Source organism: Clupea harengus, chromosome 1 (genome assembly GCF_900700415.2).
Source record: "Clupea harengus chromosome 1, Ch_v2.0.2, whole genome shotgun sequence".
NCBI classification, from domain to species: domain Eukaryota; kingdom Metazoa; phylum Chordata; class Actinopteri; order Clupeiformes; family Clupeidae; genus Clupea; species Clupea harengus.
The window spans coordinates 20542325-20561721 of record NC_045152.1 but is presented as its reverse complement, the minus strand read 5'-3'; the positions used below and the strand labels follow the sequence as shown (position 1 = coordinate 20561721).

The following is a 19397-nucleotide window of genomic DNA, read 5'->3' as shown; positions in this document are numbered from 1 at the left end:
ATGGTCCAATCCTAACCCTGACAGCATGAAAGAACAAAGAAAAATCTGAGAAAAATTAAATAAATACCCAAATAAACATCTCTTTCCAATAGCCAAAGTTCTGCTCGCCACAATAATCAAACCCACCAGTACTTCAGTAGGTGGCTGGCCAACCAAGGCACCCCCCGAGAAACTCGTGGTTGTGGTTCTTCAGTGTGCCAGGGCAAACCTATACTTTGAGCTGAATAGTCAGCTTTAAAGTAACACTCGACTGAAGCCGAAACGACATGGCATTCAGCCTGGCAAAACACTAAAGACTCGAGCCGTTATTAAGTGCAGTGCCTCAGCCTTCTCCTTGCAGGCAACCGATTACGTTTAAAGAGAATGCATTACATTAGGCTCTCCGTGGCAGCCTGCCTGACAGGAATCTCAGTGCCGCTGCCCTAAAGTCATCTTTCATGAGAAACTGACATCATCCCGTTGGAGTTGCAAAGAGCACATACTTTCCTACGCAGTGTCTCTGTTACTCTCATCATTAGGCAGAAGCGACGGTTAAAAGGCTTTCGCAGAATAACAGTCTTTTTTTTGTACAGGATAAGATGGCTGAAGAGTGACATTACACAGTCAGAATCAGAATCAAAATTAGCTTGAGCATATGGTGGGAAAGCTCTGGTAAGAATACAGAGTAAGAATGATGATACAGTATCACTGAGAGCAACCAAACCCCCCCACAAAGTTCAAAGTTCATTTAGGGTAAGAGCAGAGCAACAATGCGAAGATCCAAAGACTTACTCTCAGGTGGTGCTATGGGGGCCTCAGGCACAGCTGGCTGGGGCCTGTGTTCCATATTGCTGGGGACCTCGCTGGGCGCTGAGGGCAGGCTGGTCTCCACTTCTCTGGGCTGAGGTGGAGGCGTCTCCAGCGGACTGTTGGCATTCAAGTCCATCCGCCTGGACGGAGCGTCAGCAGTCACAGGGCTGGGAGGCTCTACTCTCCTCTGGCCGGGCTCGGGGATGCGGGAGGCGAACACCGGAGACGGGGGCTCTGCCCTCCTGGGGGCCACCGGAGGCTCCTGGCTCTGGGGCCGGCTGAGGGTGACCTCCGTCCGCCTGTGGGGCGCGACATCTGGGGCGGTCCGGTGCACCTGCACCTCGGGCCTCCTCAGGCCAAAGCGGGTGATGCCGGGGCTGGGCGAACTGTCCACCTGCTTGGAGGAGATGTCGATGGAGATCTCCGTCCGGCGGGACAGTGGCTCGGTGGCGCGTCCCCCCGACACCTCCACGCGCCGCAGGTTTGTTTTTGGTGAGCGCTGGTTGGTGCTGTCTGAGGGTGGCTTGGACGTGTGGTCGGAATTGCGGGAGCCCAGGTCATGGAATCGCTGGCTGCCAGTGGAGGTCATGGAGGATCGCAGAGAGTGGGTCCGACGGGAGAGGGGTGAAGAGTGCGTGGAGGTGTCCACCTCTTCCACCTCAAACGACCTCTTCAGAGCTGCAACACAAAAGTTGGACAAGGTCAACGCTACAGCGATTAGAAATGGCCTCTACGTGAGTCTCCCTCCTTTCCTTTCAGGAACAATCTTGATGGTGACTTTGAGTCAGGGTCACAATACAAAAATATAGAAACAAAATATATTACAATAGAATTTTCCCAACAACGCCAACGTCTGGAATTTTAAAAGAAAAAAATCATATTTTTTCGAATCGAATTGACTCTCGAGTTGTTCTGGAACATGCACATTTGCAACAAGAAGGCGTTAGCCTACACATGGCACCTGCTATATCAAATAATGTTGGGAGTTATTGTAAATGGTACCAAAGATTAACTTCTCGTTATGACTGAAATGCTATAGGCTACAGGCAGCGTTATTTATTTTATTCCATTAACGCTTGCTAGTAGAACGCTGAAACAATCTTGTTCCAAACCGTTAAATATTTATAATTTCGAGGAGTACAATATCTGCTGGAGACAAGGGAACGTGGCATACTGCACTGTTTACCTGATTTGGCTTTTTTGATGTACTTCGTTAACATCATAGCGAGAACACAGGGCTGCTGCAGGAATTCACCACAAAACGAATCCAATTATAAACCGGTGAGAAGCCCAGTGGAATCATGGGTATGCCTTGAGAGGCCTACTTGGTTTGTTCCAAGTCATTGTTGATACGAGCTAGTTTTCTAGCAGGCCCGCCAAGAGCGAAATCAACGCTAGCCCTCTCTATTATAATTTTAAGATCATAATAATGATTATGCATCCTCCAATCACTAATAAATGACACAGCAAACAGTAAAGGTGAAACGTGTTTTGTCGAAGAGGCTACAGCATACTTTTTGAAGTAATCTAGTACGTGTAAAATTATATGTTCATACAATCCATGAACTTGGGCAACACTGTATTTCACGTGTATCAGAATCCTGCACAACCAAACGGATCATATTTACAACCCAGCATCCCACACTTGCATTAGACATTTCAGGATATCCCCTGCTCTGCATATTCTATGAACCATGCCAAACACTGCTGGTATGTTGCAGGCCTTAAAGCACATGCCAGAGACTACTGGCAGATGGTCAGCAGAAGGATTAAGAATGGACTGCAGCTGTGTGGATGTGCTGTTACCAGATGCGTCTACATGCTTTCCTTTGCACAGTGGTTACACTGTACATTAAATTACCCTTGATAATATCCAGATCCAGGGCTTACCTTTCCAAACAATACCTGAGATCAGCTTGAACTTAAGCACGGTGAAAGAGCACGCAAGATACTTTCAAGCTCAGTATTTACGCATTCTAATAACATTTTTCTTGTGAATTATTTGCCTGCTGATTTCGAAGGCCAGGATATAAGCAGAGCCAATGAATACAACTTAATGTACAGGGTTGTTGTGAATGCTTTGTTTCAGTGCATGTGTGTTTAATGGTAACTGGATCTTTGGCATTCTCAAGGTCTGAGCTGCTGGACCCAGAGGACTCAGCATGGAGCCATCTTGTCTCATTCACAATATAAGAGGTACAAAAGGCATGGCAAGAGTTCAGTCCACAGCCTCTCTCTCTCTCTCTCTCTCTCTCTCTCTCTGTGTATTTGTTTTGCTTTGGAGAGATATATCTTCTAAGCAGATATGTTTGCCTAGATTTACCAGCATCACTTGCCCGTAACAAATGTGTCAAGAGGAAACACCTGTCACAATAGTTTTCAAAGCAGGTAAAGCTTGAGCTCACTGACCCTATATTGGTTCTTTGCATGAAAACACAGGCAGAAAACAGGACTTGGTCAAGTGCCTCCTGAAAGTAAGCCAGTGGTCTTGTTGTAATGGTTACTCCCATGTATCAAGCTGTAGCAGAACCATGGCAGACTTTCAATTTGACTTTCAGCAACATCATCATCAACAGAAATTTGTCACAAATCAGTTATGTGATACCAAACGCACAAGGAAACAATGTCAGCTCGTTTAAAAGACTTGTTGTTGAGTTTCTCAAGAGCCAAAGTTCACAGGGTCTTTCCAGTGTATGACTCATGGCTTTAAAGGGGGGAGCAGAGGCTTAACCCCCCCCCCAACTGATGTCATTTCCTGTGGGAAGAGTCATGAGAACCCAGTATCCCAGGGTGGGCTTGTTTGTGAGTTCTGACCCCAGATCAGGGGCCCAGTCTTCACACACACCATCACAGAGGCGGAGTATAGAGACAGCCCTGGCTGTGCGCAACTTGAAAATGACCTAAATGACTAAATTCATTCTCAGTCTCTCTAACTTTGGAGACACTCCATTTGGATGCTAAACCCAGATTTCTTGCCAGTTCAACCACAGCTTTAACCATCACATCTTAACACCAGTCATTTGCTCTCGTCTGAGGGCAACTGTGCAGTACCGTCGCAACGCTGGCAGTCGTGCCGTTGGCTTAATATGGAATCCCTCTGAAGGAGGGCGTGTGTGTGTTTGTAAAAGGCTGTGCTTGTGTGTGCATGCCCTTCATACTTCCACGAAGGCACATGTGCTGTGTCTGATCTTACCAGTGGCCACAGATAACAGTAACAACAGCAGCACAAATACAGCTCTCTCTCTCTCTCTCTCTCTCTCTCTCACTGGGCCCAGCCAGATACTGTACTTTCCATCCTGGTTCTGGTTCCACATTCGTGGACCAAGTCCGTCCTTGTTTTCTCCAGTCCCCAGCGCTGTGTTAGACCTCAGCGGAAAAATACCGCGTGCGCTGACGGGAGGAGTGGGAACGCTGCCTCATCTGATGCTGACCACTGACATCTAAACAGCAACACAACTCTCCCTTTGTGCGTCACTGTTTACTTTTAGAATCCGGTCAGCATATTTCTGATTAAATTAGGATATGGTAAATCAAAGGGTAACATTGTGATTCAAAAGGAGTGCAGCTGTCGTTGACGACAGGAAGTGGTCATTTTTTATTGTGCCCTGCAGTCCTTGGGTCTACTGTTTACCACTCTCTGTCAAACACAGTCCTTGGGTCTACTGTTTACCACTCTCTGTCAAACACAGTCTCTGGCCCCGCATGGCCCGGTGACATGACAGACAGACAGGCTGGTGCTGAGGGGGTGTGCAGCGCTGCAGACACTATATGGATGTTGTAGTCATGGCTTATCTCCTAATCTCCTGGCCCCAAAGCCAACCATATGAGGCATAGTGGCAGCCTCCTGAGGTGAGCTCCTGCACCACAGATAAATCAAGAAAGCTGCCAGAGCCTACTAGAAGAAAGAGAGAAAAAATCCTGTGTATCTGTGTGTGGGATAGAGAGGGAGAGAGGGGGTTAGATAGATAGATAGATAGAGTGAGCAGATATATCTGTGAGTGAGAGCGAGAAAGAGATTTGTAGAGAGAAAATGATCTATAAGAGAGAGAGACAGACAGACAGACAGACAGACAGTGAGGGGAGAGGGGAAAGAGAGCCATGAGTTTGCTTGCCATTCGGGCTGTGGTGAGAGCCGTCTGATGAGGGCTCCAGGCGTGTCTGTCAGACTCAAAAGCCAGACTGGCTGACTGACTGAGCCACAATAAATCCACACTGCTTTTGATTTATCCAGCAGATCTGGGTCAGTAAAGAACAAATATTAACCCAATCTCAATGGCTGTATTTAACAAAGAAAAAAATGTGCCTTCACTGCGTTTAAGGCAGCGTTGTAAGTAGTGTGCAGGTAAACTACAAACTTATTATATTCATGCTTTTACTCTCTGAATTATTGTAGAAGTCCAGTCACATCCATAGTTACAAACAGAGTGTACTAATTTCTATGGATCTCACATTAAGAAGGCACCTGTATTTTGCACTTGATTTAGTAAATGTTGGGTCCCTGTGGGAAAGTAAAGCACCCCACACCTTGGGACCCATGAAGTGCTGTCCGTCAGTAAAGTCCACTATGGTATACCCTGTGGAAAACCCACACTGATACTCCTTTTCTCATGAACACTTCGTGGGACTGTTTACCACTGCAAATATTATGTCCTGCCCACACAGGGCCGGGACAGGACCTTAATTGGTCTACTTGACAAACTCAAAGGGGGTCCTAGTGGGCTGCCCATGGCGGATTGAGTGTGGGGCTCTGTGGCCTTCTGCATACAGGCTTAGTGGGCTTCACTGTGGGCAGTCATAGAGAGGTTAGTGGACCCACATGTCAAACCTGCCTACAACTATCTTCTGAAACTGGGTCTCATTTTTTCAAAACTCTACAAACAATTCATAAAACCGCATTCATAAAATACACAATGAATCTCTTGCTAAATGGAACACTGCATTCAAAACTCAATAATCCCTTCTCAATACTTCATAGAGAAATCTGACAAAACCGGTTACAATAGACTGCATGTCCACAAATACAGTACAACAAAACACTATGTTACACACAGAGTGTGACTTTTTCATTTTCAGCGCTAGAAAGAATACAAAACAGTTAGCCTGAAAAACGGTTAATTACAGCAAACTGAAATGTATTTCAGTACTGAACACACATGCTAAGCCATTTATGGTGCAGAGGGTTGTAACAGTACTGTAACAAGGTGTTTTACAGTACATTGCATTACCATAATAGCATTTCAAAGTGTTCCATATAAAAAACATCATACAAACTATTTTATAGTAGACAAAATAAGTCTTATTCGGTCTTGTCACAGCAGCTCATCAACATCACAACTAACGTCCTCCTTCTGAACAGGTACAGTATATGTCTTGCATTTTAATGGGCAGTGCCACTTTGCAAGTGTTCAGGGTCTGATAAATGTGAACTATGTGTGTACAGACAGACAACCTAGACAACGATGCAGCTAGTGTATAGATTTTCTCCATGCATCAATGCATATCAGCGCAATATCTGTCGCATTAAATCTATCTGAGAGCAAGAGGTGCATTGTCCATGTTGTCCATCCACCCTAATAAAGACGGTATTGCATTTATAGTATTGATGTAGATTTCCTACTCCTCAAACAAAGGGGAGCCTTGTTCTGCTCAGCATAGACTTGCACAGTCTGGCAGCTGGGTACTGAGCTGGTCCACAGGTCTAAAGGAGTTGGACATGATTATCTGTTTGCACAAGCTGAGTTTCCTCCGTGAGAGCCAAGCTCTGGTAGGAAACATCTTAGAGAACTGGGGTCCAATGAACAGACTGGAGCACTACACAGCACCCACAGCTGGGAGAGCAAGGTAAACACACTCACACACACACGCGGACACGCACACACACACACACACTGTGTGTGTGTGAGCACATTTGTGTTTCTCTGTGTGTATGTGTGTAATTGTATTGTGTGTTGATATAGATGAACCAAGGACAGCAATCTCAGCGTTATCAGGCCTTCAAAGCTATCTCTTGCTATAGCAAGATACTACAGCTCACAACACAGCTGTTGAAAGCATTAGCATAATGACCCGCAAAAAGCTTTCTTTCTTCTATTCCCAAAACAGTTGCTATCAGTATTCCCTGTACCAGCTTCACCCCTTCCCCATTTTCTCTCTCTCTCTGTCTCTCTCTCCCTGTCTCTCTCTCTCTCCCTCTCTCTCTCTCTCTCTCTCTCATTTCAGCCTGTAGGTTCTGTTTCTCAAACATATCCCTCACATTCCCCAGACCACGTTGCTGTGAAATATCACATGGCTTTAATGCAGTGATAGAGCTCTCTGTGGATTTAGCACTTGAGCCATCATCTCAGGGCTCTGAAACTACCGCTTCTTCCGAAACTTCTCCAGGCATGAGAAGCGTGTTTATCACGCCAGACAGTTTCACAGGGCTCCTTCTCTCTCTGTGCTCCATGGTGGGAAGGTCTAAGTGGGTCAGTCACAAGACCTGCTGGTCTCCACATCTTGTGCCTGAGGACGTATCATGTGTTCAGTCACCATTCGCGGCGGAGCTACGCTAACTGCATGGTTTGGTCAAACGGCACCGAGCGCGTCACTTTGTGGCCTCGGCGTGATTCACTGCGGGGGGGCCCGAGGTGATAAACAACAAACTCTGCCCGTGTCTGCGTCAGCGGCCCACTCTGGGGTCAGAGACAAAAGAGAGGTCCACTGAGTTGCAGCATGATAGAGAGAGCGAGAGAGAAAACGTGCATGAGAGAGAGAGAGAGAAAGAGAGAGATAGAGTCTTTTGTTGCTTCCCCTCCCACACCGGCCTCGCATGAACGTCTGGCAGGAGCTCAGGGGCCTTGACTAAGCACGAGTGTGGGGTTTCACTTTACACATCCAGATGGAGTAGGAAGGAATGAGAGAGAGAGAGAGAATATAGCCCTTCCACAGGGCAATGGCGGCGTGTGGAAACAAAGCTCTGTTATGTCCTTCTGCTCATGGTCTCAGGAGTACGAGACACAACTGAGGTGACAAAACCCACCCTGAGGTGGTCGGTAGCTAGAGAGGCAGCTTGTGACTCATAATGAAGGTGACAGACCTTGTGGTTATCAGATTATCAGGGTGTCTTGCAATGGCGAGACGCGCGAAAACCACAGGTGGAAACGTTTGGTGATCTAAATAAACACCAATGCTAAGTATCTCCCCAGACAGCCTCCATTGTGCTTTTACTGTGCTTATATAAACAGCTACCCAAGTGCAAGAATTGGCTCTCTTTACAGTTGTCCAGTCCTCCTCTGAAGTGGAGTAATGACATTTTAAACGGCCTTCATTTCCTTTGAGAGTTTTTTCTTCCCTCATCTGTTTAGGCATCAAAGTCTCCTCAGCAGTCATTCCTCTGCCTCTGTGGTGAGGCCTGCATAGAAGGTCCTTATATAGCCTGTGTTGACTGGTCTAATTGAGAGACACGCTTTGGTTTATGAGCCTTGCAACCATCTGCGGCTGCTGTGTCAAAATAACATATAATCCAAGGATTAACTCGGCCGAGGGGACGGGAGGCTCGTTCAAAGAGCCGGGGCGCTCATGCCCACTACCTGCGCGCGGTGGAATAAGCACGGAGCCGTAATGGCTCTCATGTGTCCATGAACTTCATGAAGACCGCCACTTTGGTCTAAATCACGGAAGCCTACAATTGCGGAGACTCATTTAGCATCACACACACAAATACTTTAGGTTTACAACCCCCCCAACCCCCCACCATAAAAAAACATCAAGTGGCATCACTCACTGGACAAGAAACCATCCCACCGGCATCCACTCTCCTCCCGTCTTTCCAGAATGACAACAGATATGTTTTTGTTTTTTTTAAGTCCTGTGCTTCTGGATTCTCTCCCTGACCGTGAGAGGAGGTCAGCTGATGGCCGCCGTGGAGACGGGGCATAGAGAGAGAAAGAGAGGCAGAGAGCAGGAAAGAGTCAAACACACTCTCACAAACACTCCCTTCAGGGAGGCCGAGGCAAGGCCATAGCGCAAGAAAACACTCTCTGTCTGTGTCTATAACCTCTGCATTTTTTGCCACCCCACAGAATTTGTGTGGAATTTCCTCCCGGCCTGGCTGGAGTGTCACAGGGCCCGACGCAGACACAGAGGCAGTGGCCAACAGCACAGCAGATCAGACCAGAGCGCAGCACAGCAATGAAGACCTCCAGGGTAAGGCCAGGGAGCCTGGCTGGTCAGGGGCTCCATAGAGAGAGAAGTCAGAGTGCAGGACCAGGTCATGGGAGAGAGAGAGAGAGAGAGAGGGAGAGAGGTGCACCCCAGAACCTGTTTCACTTCAGGCTGAGAGGGGACTAGGAGGTCAACCCCCCTACACGCACACACACACCCTCACACATACGTACACTCTCCACACACACACACCCTCACACATATGTACACTCTCTCTGCTTCTGTCTCCCTCTCTGTGTGAGACCAGACCTCCCTGCCCTCCCTGTCATTCAGTCAACACACTCCATGCTTCTGTTGGAGACACATGTGCAAACAGACACACAGACACACACACACACTCCCACTTACACACACACACACACACACACATTTGGCTGCTCCAGTATAAGGCATGTGCCCTGTGTGATAGGCCAGCAGATTGGAGTGCATACCACAAGTGAACTGGTGTTGACAGAGACATTGCTGGACAAGTGCAGATTTGTCTTGTGTGAGTATTTATGTGTGTGTGTCTTGGGCATGAGGGGTGGGGGTTACAGGAAGTCAAATAAGATAACTTAATAAGATTACACCTTTGTACAGTTACCAGAGTGAGTGTAAAAATGGCTGTGATTGTCTGATACATTAGGCATAGTATATCTGTGTTTGTGACTGTATGTGTTTATCTGCATATGTGTGTGCATGTGTGCATATATGTGTATGTGGGTCATTGTTTGTGTGTGTGTCTGTATCTGCATATGCGTGTGCTATGTACCTATATGTGTATGTGTCTGAGTATTTGTTAATGTGCATGTGTGTGTCTGTCTCTCTGTGTGAGTGGGTGTGTATATGTGTACTTGTTTGTGTGCGTGTGTGCACAGATATGCGTGTGCATGTGTTTGTGTGTACTTGTTTGTGTGTGTGTGTGTGTGTGTGTGTGAGTATAGATATGTGTGTGCGAGTGTATGTGTGTACTTGTGTGTGTGTGTGTGTGTGTGTGGGGGGGGGGTGTGTGTGTGTGTGGGTGTGGGTGTGTGTGTGCATGTGTGTGTGTGTGTGTGCGTGTGTGTGTGTGTGTTTGAGTGTGTGTGTGTGTGTGTGTGTGTGTGTGTGTGTGTGTGTGCATGTGGGTGTGTCCCTGTCTGTCATGGCCTCTCACAGCTGGAGCAGTGTGGGGATGGGAAAGGTGCTGAGAGAAGAGAGGGAGGAGGAGGAGGAGGAATGGAGGAAAGGGATGACAGAGCAAATCAATGCCAGGAGCACTAAGATAAAAAGAGGGGGTAGTCTGCAAGGCAGAAGGGGCGGATGGGGCATAAAGACAGAGACAGAGAAAGCGTGAAAAAGCAGAAAAGGATAAAGTAGGGAAGCCAGGTGTTAACCCTACAGACATGGTCAACAAAACGACCTGTTTCTGTTTACTTGCCCATTTGAGAAAGATCCACATGAAGTTCTACACTGAATTATACAGCAGGGGGGTATCCCATTATTCACTCTCAGTGTGCTCTGCTTCAACATAAATAAACAACAACAACAACAAAACAACAACTAGATTATAGCTATTACCGCACACTTAACACATCTGGTTCTCTCTTTCTCTCTCTCTCAAACGCACCAAATCAAACCCATTCAAAAATACCAGTTTCCTACATAATGACACTGAAAACAGTCATCAGTAATGGAAGCCCCTGGTGAGAGAGAGGACAGTCTCCCAGCAGGACACATAACAGCCATGGAGCTAACAGCTAACGCAGCACACTAAGCAGAGTGCTAAGTCAGTCAGCCTTCATGATGGGGCAGAACCTCAGAAGAACCCTGGGGAGCGAAATGAAGAACTTCAGAGCGGTTCCTCACAGCCCTCGTGGCAGCGGGGTTTAGACAGGAGCAGCCGGGTGAAGCGGCAGCTTCAAACGCACCATGGATCAGAACTGTGTGAGAAGCAGACAAAAGTGAGGGAAAAAGACTAACCTTCAAAGTCTGATATGATCCCCTCCAAGTGTGCATTGACAGTGGAATCAGACATTTTGTGGTAATATTTGGGGAATAGAAATCCCTTTCCCAACCGAGGCGAAACTCTCTTTCAGACGCTCTCTCTCTCTCTCTCTCTCTCTGTCTTTCTTCCTCTCCCTCTCGTTGGCTTTCAAACAAATCCCAAATTAGGAGGCAAAGTGGGGATGGAAAAAAAGGAAAAGAAAAGGAGTAGCTGTCCGTGCACCGACGCAAGCCCAGGACTTTCTTAAAGGACCAACTGACTTTTCCTGGCTTCCCCCGAACGCTCCGGCTGCAAGCGAGCTCCGAATGAAAGGGCGATGACAACCCCCCACCCCGGCTCTCTCCAGCTCACACTAACTCTCTCTTCCTCCCTCCCTCCCTCCCTCCCTTCCTCCCTCTCTCTCTCTCTCTCTCTCTCACTTCGTCTCTCTCTCCTCCCTCTTTCTCCGTTTTGCTGTCTTGCACACACTCCAGAAGGGTCTCACCCTGTGAAAACTTTGAGGCAGCAACACACCTTCTTTTCCACACTGTTTGCCTCTCTCCACATACAGTATACACACACACACACACACACACACACATTTACCTCTTCATCATTTTAGACTTGTTTGCCAATTGACAAATATTTGTGTATTTGTGTAAATGTGTGTTTTTGTGTGTGTGTGTTTGAGTGTGTGTGTGTCAGTGCACGCTTGGTTCATACGCACTGCACTACACACGTTGTGAATGTGTCCTCGCATGGCTATTTAAACTGTATGCACGTGCGTATGTGTGTATGTGTGTATGTGTGTATGTGCGTGTGTGTGTATGCACACTGAGCTGTCACTTCCCCGGGCACGGAGAGGAAACTCCACTTTTTCATCCTATTTTCATACCATTCTCACACACAGGAGACTTCCCCACTGACTTCCTGGTTTCAGGCAGGGCACCGGACACGTCCGGCCCCAGGCCACCGGTGACCCTGCCCAGCCCAGAGAGATGGGGAGAGGTGAGGGGTCAGGACCAGGCACCAGGGAGCTCTGGCCGGTCCGCTAGCCCCAGAGGGCAACCGCAAATCATCCTCCTCAGTGCTCACTGACAGCCAGGCCACTGTAAGATCAAACTGCTGGAAGAACAGTTCTTGTATATCCTTATAGGTCCAATGCCAGTCATGTACATGAAGCAGACGTAGGCTTTGGCTCACGGTGCTGGCTCTCATACCAGCCTGCCAGCCCACTCTCACCCAGGGCAACCCACACGTATCAGAGCTAAAGACGGGCATTGGGGTGGACACAGCCCTGGCACCATGAATCCCCACAGCACTGCTGAGCTGTTCCACACCCCATCAAACACAGAATGCTGCATCTGTGACGTGCCACATATCTAATGTCTCAGCGCTGCTTTTGTGAAGGGTTCGGAATTTCTGGCCACCAGGTGTCACTATAATACAGGGATGAGATGAGAGGGCACCGGAAGGTCCACACGAGAGTGGTGGGGCTTTGTGCTGGAGTCACAAACTATGTTTAAGTGTCAAATCAAGACAAGAGTGGAAATATAGACAATATTGTAGACCATAGAGATTAAGCAGTTGAGTGTCATCGACAATCCGTGTATAAGGTGTATATATACTGAATACATATATTTCAAGGTGTTGCAGGTCGAAAAACATATTGCCGACCAGAGTATTGATTTATCTAAATCTATGCCACCAGTAGATTCCTCACAAAAAAGAAACATGTTCTTGTGCCTGTCATTCCATAGAGAAACTGACTTTCGAAAGGTCGAAGGTCAAAGAAACCGACCCTTGGATCAATGCCAGGTCTGGGCCAGATCTGCTCTCTCTCTCTCTCCGTTACGGCCGGGTCAACCCACACCACTGGACAAGCTGAGTGACCCCCTCAGTCTTGTAAAGACCTGGATCTACCTTTTAGAGTGTTTCAAGAGTGTACAATGTGGCTCCTCGGGTTCTGCTATGCTGTGTTTTACCAACCACATTAATGGTTTTTCTATTCTTATTCTTTCATCAGAGGAGCTGTTACTGGTGAAAATTCATCTGTGTGGGATTTGGAAGAACTGGACAGCATCATTATCTACAATAAGTTATCACTCCGCTGTCAGTAACACAAATAGAAAAGCTACCAGCTTCCAGGACCACCCAAGTAGTCTTCAGGTGTTTGGGTCCAGAGGAGGGACAGCGTTGTGTGTGTGTCTTTGATGGGAGATAGTGCATAGTGGGGAGGGCATGTGGAGCCTCCCTGAGCGGACTCCCTGCTCCCTGCTCCCTGAGCGGACTCCCTGCTCCCTGCTCTGCGTCACTCTTTCAGGACCTCCAGACGCTCAGATTCCTCAGGCCTCCCAGAGCGCCTCCTGGAGACATCCCCCTCACCCCACCTCATCCCAACCCACCCCACCCACCCCAACCTGCTCCACCTCACCCCACCCCACCCAACCTGCCCCGCTGCATTTACATCGACCAATAACTCACCCTTCACTTCTTCAAAAGGCTTGCTTAAGGCAGCACAGACGGTCGTGTGTGACCCCTGCCCTCTCTGACATGACCAGTGTTAAGAGTGCGACTACCTAAGGCTACAGGGCAGAACAGTGTTGCTGTATTACATCTACGCTTCAGCAGGTGGTGCTGGACAACCATGTAGGGAAGGGCGCCATCATCCAACCCTCAGATGGAAACAACATAACCTACAGGACATGCCAAGACTAAAGGTACCGAGAGACACTGAATGGCCACTTACACAACATTACCAAAAGGAAGTGGTTAAGTAGTGTACTTTACTTTGCATAATACACAATTGTCTTATTTCTCTATTAAATATTCATTCATAAATACATTCTTCATTTAAAGTCTATTTATTATGGTAGATAGTATCCTTGTTGAAAATTTGGAAAGGGAGTTGGGGTAACGCATTTTGTGGAAATTCCAACTCAAACACATGGAAGGTATTAGTCAACATCCTCTCTGCGTATGAGTGTGTAGAAAAAAATGAAATGCCTCCCATCTGGTCACTTTCTAATTATGACATATTAGTCAATGGCTGTGTCTGTGTTAACCACAACAAGATGTCATGGTTTAATATCAAGACATAGACCCAGTCAAAACAAGTGACAGGATCAGACAGTCCACACAACAATCATCTTACTCTAGCACTGTCTTGTAAATGTGAAACAAACAGTATGCCCTAAAACACCCTTGAGGACATACTTGAACTTTGAGAGTTTGAGAGAACTCTGGGGGTCTTTGAGGTCATCTGCAGAGCACTGTGCTTGTCCATGAGGGTTGTGATATACTAGTGTACTGTAGACATTTTCCACAAGCCCAGAGTTTGGAACGCAAACAAAGGCTGGTGGTTTTACTGGTGTTACTGCCGATCCACACGCACCCTCTCCTGACTAGGTAGACCAGTGACCTCCTGATGGCTTTCACAGGCACTTCAAAGCCTCCTTAACAATTTAATTTCAGACTTTCACTTTGGAAACTGGTTTAGCTTATCGTATAATAAACCTAATCTGGTCATCTCTGTTGAGTGATGTGGTGTGTGGGGGTGGTTGCTGTTCCTCCACAGCATACCACAATTACACTTCCTCCACAGCGATGAGCTTTGGTGGAGGAGAAGTGGCACAGTGGCATTCTCAGAACGACTCCGGTAAATGATCAACTGATATATTCTGTCCCAGTTATGACTGCTGTCCAAAACTCTGCACCACTCAACCATACCTACTCTACTTCTATTTCTTTCTCCTGTTCTCTCTTTCGCTCCCTACCCCATTCTCTCTCTCTCTCTCTCTCTCTGTCCTTGTCATTCTCTCTCCCTCGCTCTCCAGCTGCGTACATTCCCTCCACAGGATACTGGCTTCAGACTGGGAGTTGGTTCTGTCTCCTCGGGCCAGTTAACAAGCTCAGCATAACATCTGGAATAATCTCTCTGAGCTGAGAGATATCGGAACCACAAGAACCTTGTCCTGACACTGCACTGGCTTTTAACCCAGTGACTGACAGACAGGAACCGTGACAGACAGGCTGGTTTTCTATACAGGCGTATGCATGATGAAGTGGTGGTAGATGGAAGGTGGGTGAAAGTCTAGACAGCTGCAGTTAACAGCAACACATCTCAGCACAAGCACACACTGCTGGTTTGAGCACACTAGATACAAGTCCATGCAACACACTTGTACTCACATGCGAAGACACACACACACACACACACTCTCTCTCTCTTCTTCTCCTTGCTTCAACCTTTCATTTGTCAAGCCAGAGCAAAACTCACTCTTCACCCCTGTGTCACTGCATGCTTTGAGCTGGCCTGGCCTGTTACCATGGCAACCAGGAAAATAGAGGCCTTCCTATCTGGAGCTGGCCAGTGAGCTAAGTCATATATAATGTCTTACGAACACACACACACACACACACACAAACATTCCAGCACATACTTACATACACACACGTACTTTTATTTCTCTACATAGACTGCACAACAGCAGAGGGAAAAAGTCTGAGCTGAATTCATGCAAACAGTTTTTCCTGCGCTCTTGTCACTCCAGCCTCAGTCTGGTGGGACACACTAGACAGGCTCTGCATGCGGTCCGAGGCCAGCCAGCTGCACACTGCAACAGCACCTTTCTCACTGCCCTGAGTCTCACAGAGGTCACGAGCGCTGACCTGTGCATGCTGACAAGTGGTTCTAGTGCTTGAGGTGTTGAAGACTTGAGACACACACACACAGACACACACACACACACACACACACACACACACACGTACACAGACTGCATACTCTCTCTCTCTCTCTCTCTATCGCACACACACATACACTCACAGACACACACCACATAAGAAAGCGCACACCACGCAGCTGTGCTCACAGCTGAGATTAACAATGCGAGCTGAAAGAAAGTGGGACAGCAGATTCTTTTAAGTCATTAGAAACATTTGCTCCAGTGCAACAGCACCAGGTCCAGTGTTCAGTTTCAGGCTTTGTTGTGACTGACTGTAGCACACTGGGTTTAGGGTGTTAACCTCTGTTTGTCTCAAGTTTAACTTTACCCCTTACCGTTATCTTAGCATTTGTCACTTGTCCCGAAGCCATAAGCAAGCTGACTGCACTGTTCTTTCTCTGTAGGTTTCCATGGAAACCTTGCCAAAACATGACGTGTGCATGGGCAAGAAGTTGCGTTACCAGCTACTTCTCCAATAATAATCTCTCTCTACCTCTCTCTCTCACACACACACACACACACACACACACACACACACACACACACACACACACACACACACACTCAAAGACATATACTGTAGTGTGGTAGAGCGGTAGAAAAATCCTGTGTTAGCACTGAAATGTGAGGAGGCCCAGTGGGATAGCCCTGAGCTGCTAACCTTCCCCCCACTTCAGGCATCCTAACAGGGAAGAAGACCTCACTGAACACTGGCCTGCTGTATGACAAAGCCCCCTTTTAACTCTAACCTTCACAAAGACATATTAGTATGCCTAAGGGTGGCGAAACAAACGTGCACATGGTAAGACCGCCCCCTAGAGGAGCACCTGAGCAGCACATGAGAGTGCTGTCCCAGTTAAGCCATACACTGTGGCTGGCTGGAGGCAGTATGGGGAAGTCTGAGGGTTGTTTACTGTAAATGCATGCGGTGGGGCAGGCGGTTATCAGGTCTCTCTCGCTCTGGTGAATGTGACAAATTTCACACGGGCTGCCAGTGGTGCCGCTGCTGGTGTTGAGCTCCCAGAGTGACCACATGTGACTGCTATCAATATACATCAGATGAAGGGGAAAACATGCGCACACACACACACTATGCTGTGCTATGCTGTGCCGTGTTGTGCTGCTATGCTATGCTATGCCACGCTATGCTAGGCTATGCTGTGCTATGCTGTGTTATGCTGTGCTATGCTGTGTGGTGCTCTGCGGGTGTCACCAGACAAGAGACTAGAGGTACTGATATACACATGTGGGCCAGCCAGATGTGATCCTTGTGGAACAGTGGTGTGTTGTAAGTGTGCTCGCACTGGCCATGGAGGAGAGCTAAATCATGGTGTCTACAGTATGACTACATTGTATCAGCATGTATTAGCACACACACACACACACACACACACACACACACACACACACACACACACACACACACACACACAAACACACACGCATAGTCAGAGAGAATTTGACAACCATGTAAAATTACTCCATGGACTGTGCGTCATTAACTACTGTGACTGCTGGATGGATGGACAGCATCGCCGCGGTTACGGGCGACAGCTGGTAATGTGCTTTGCTGTTGCTGTGGCTGGGACCTCACAGTTTCTTTCCCCCCTCATCTTCTCTTTCTCCTCTCGATTCTTCTTCCTCTTCCTCTCTCCTTCACTCCTTAATACAATCTGCAGCATCCTGCTAATTCTGCAGAAACCATTAAAGTCCCCAGTGAATGCACAATGAATGCAATGAATGAGAGATAGAGAGAGAGAGAGAGAGAGAGAAAGAGTGTGTGTGTGTAAGTGTAAGTATTGGCTGGTGTCAATGTTTCCACACCCACATCCAAACAGATACACACGGAATGTGTGAAGCCATGGAGCCTTGAGCCCTATGCCCATCATTACCTGGGCAAAGCCTGCTGGGATGGCTTTCACAAGTTTGGCTGACGCTAATAAAAGACAAGGGCGCAGTCACAATCAGCGCATTGCACCACACGCCACCAAACCACCACGCACAACGGGCAAGCATTCGGCATCAGCTGAATCAGTGATCTAAAGACATCCATCCATCCATCCATCCATCAGTCAAGCTACATCAGCACCGTCAGAGCCATGGCTGTGGAGTTATTCCTTCTCAGTGTGAAAGTCTGCGGAAAAATCCCTCTCCTCTGCCAGTGGAAAAGACAACCTCACCAAGTACTGGCAGCACTCAATCCACAGGGGAGAAAAGTAGTACTATGCAAATAACCCACAGGCTGCACAGCTCAGTCTGCTCAAGGCAAAACAGACAAATATCAGTTGAGAAAACATGGACAAACACACACACAGGAAGGCCGACAGACAGACAGACAGACACACACACACACACACACACGCGTGCACACACATGTGCACAGAAATAGCTGGAAGAATCCGGGAGCTTGTACGGCTGTGTTGAGACCAAAGAGTCAGGCTTCTGTTTTAGCCATTCTCTCCTTGGGCTTGCTCCCTTCTCCTGGGCAGATAGCCCTGGAGCCCTGAGGCCGGCGGCTACGGCTACGGCTACGGTGGAAGGAAACATAAATCTCCTCACTGGGGAGAACACAGGCAGCTCGGCTAGCCTAAAAGATGACTGTGGAAAAATGCCGGGGAAGAGGGGAAAAAAAGAAAAAATGGAGGAGGAGAAACAGGAGCCCAGAGAAAAGTCCTCGGACTCTTTTCCCCTTCGCACCGGAGAAGAAAGGGAGCATAAAGTTGGCCGACTGCCGGCAACTTACCTGCAATTCTGTCCCCCTCCATAATCCAGATCACACCCTCCACGGCCACATGCAGCCTCTGACTCTTTCTCCTTGCTGGCTTTTTTTTGGGACTTCCCCTTTCTCCCTCTCCCCCTCCTTCTCTCTCCTTCATTCTATCCCTCCCTCTCTTGTTCCTTCCTCCCTCCTTCTCCTTGTCTCTCACTCCTTCTGTCCCTCCCTCTCTCTCTCTCTCTCGTCCCTTTGCCCTCTCTCTATCTCCTTCTCCTTGGATTAATTCCTTCAGTGTGTTGAGTTAATAACTGAAGCCAACATTTCAACATACCCATGTGTTAATCATATGTTACTTTTGTTACCTTTTTTCTTTGTTCATCTCTCTCTCTCTCTCTCTCTCTCTCTCTCTCTCTCTCTCTCTCCCTGTCTCGTTCCCTCTCTCTTCCTTATGCTTTCTATGACACTGAGGCAGCTTTGTGTGTCTGAAATGGGAGGCCATGTGATGGACTCCTAAGCCCAAAATAGTCCTCTGCTCTGTGGACAGGGGCCAGCCCTATGCTCCATGCTTGCCTTACGCCACCCGAGGCATCCCACAGTCAAATCAGGCTCATTTGGAGACATTTTCAGAGAGACTCACTTCCTGGATAGAATTGCGACTTCTAACCATTTCTATGTATTTTGGAGACGTTTTTCTTTCCACCAGAGAAAACATTGAGCTGAGCTGGGCTGAGCTGAGCTGAGCTGAGCTGAGCTAGGGATCAACAGGCTGCCTCTTTGTTAGGTAGACGAAGGTGAGTGTGAAACTTTGGCACGGCCCTCGCACTTCTCTCAGGGTCAAGGGCCTGTTGGCGACTACGTGACTCGGAAAAGAACCCATAACACACCCAGGTGTCAAAGAGCGTCTGGAAAAAGCACACACACACACACAGATATGTGCACACACACACACACACACACACAGATATGTGCACACACACACACACACACACACACAGAGATATGTGCACACACACACACA

At 47.8% G+C, this 19397-nt stretch overlaps 1 protein-coding gene across 4 annotated transcripts in view; it reads right to left on the bottom strand.

The window, feature by feature from the left end:
* The window catches only part of sept9a (septin 9a), a 77131-nt gene that overhangs the window by 46938 nt on the left and 10796 nt on the right, over positions 1-19397 (bottom strand). The window contains exons 1-2 of one of the 4 annotated variants that reach the window (XM_031570835.2): positions 18407-18581; positions 772-1467 (exon numbers count right to left, since the gene is read on the bottom strand). In XM_031570835.2, coding sequence (XP_031426695.2) covers positions 772-1467; positions 18407-18539 — 829 coding nt within the window. In that variant the 5' untranslated portion in view covers positions 18540-18581. Of the gene's footprint in view, positions 1-771; positions 1468-1975; positions 2124-10932; positions 11337-18406; positions 18582-19397 lie in introns of those variants that run through there. The other 3 variants (XM_031570820.2, XM_031570829.2, XM_031570815.2) reach the window with 3 other exon arrangements.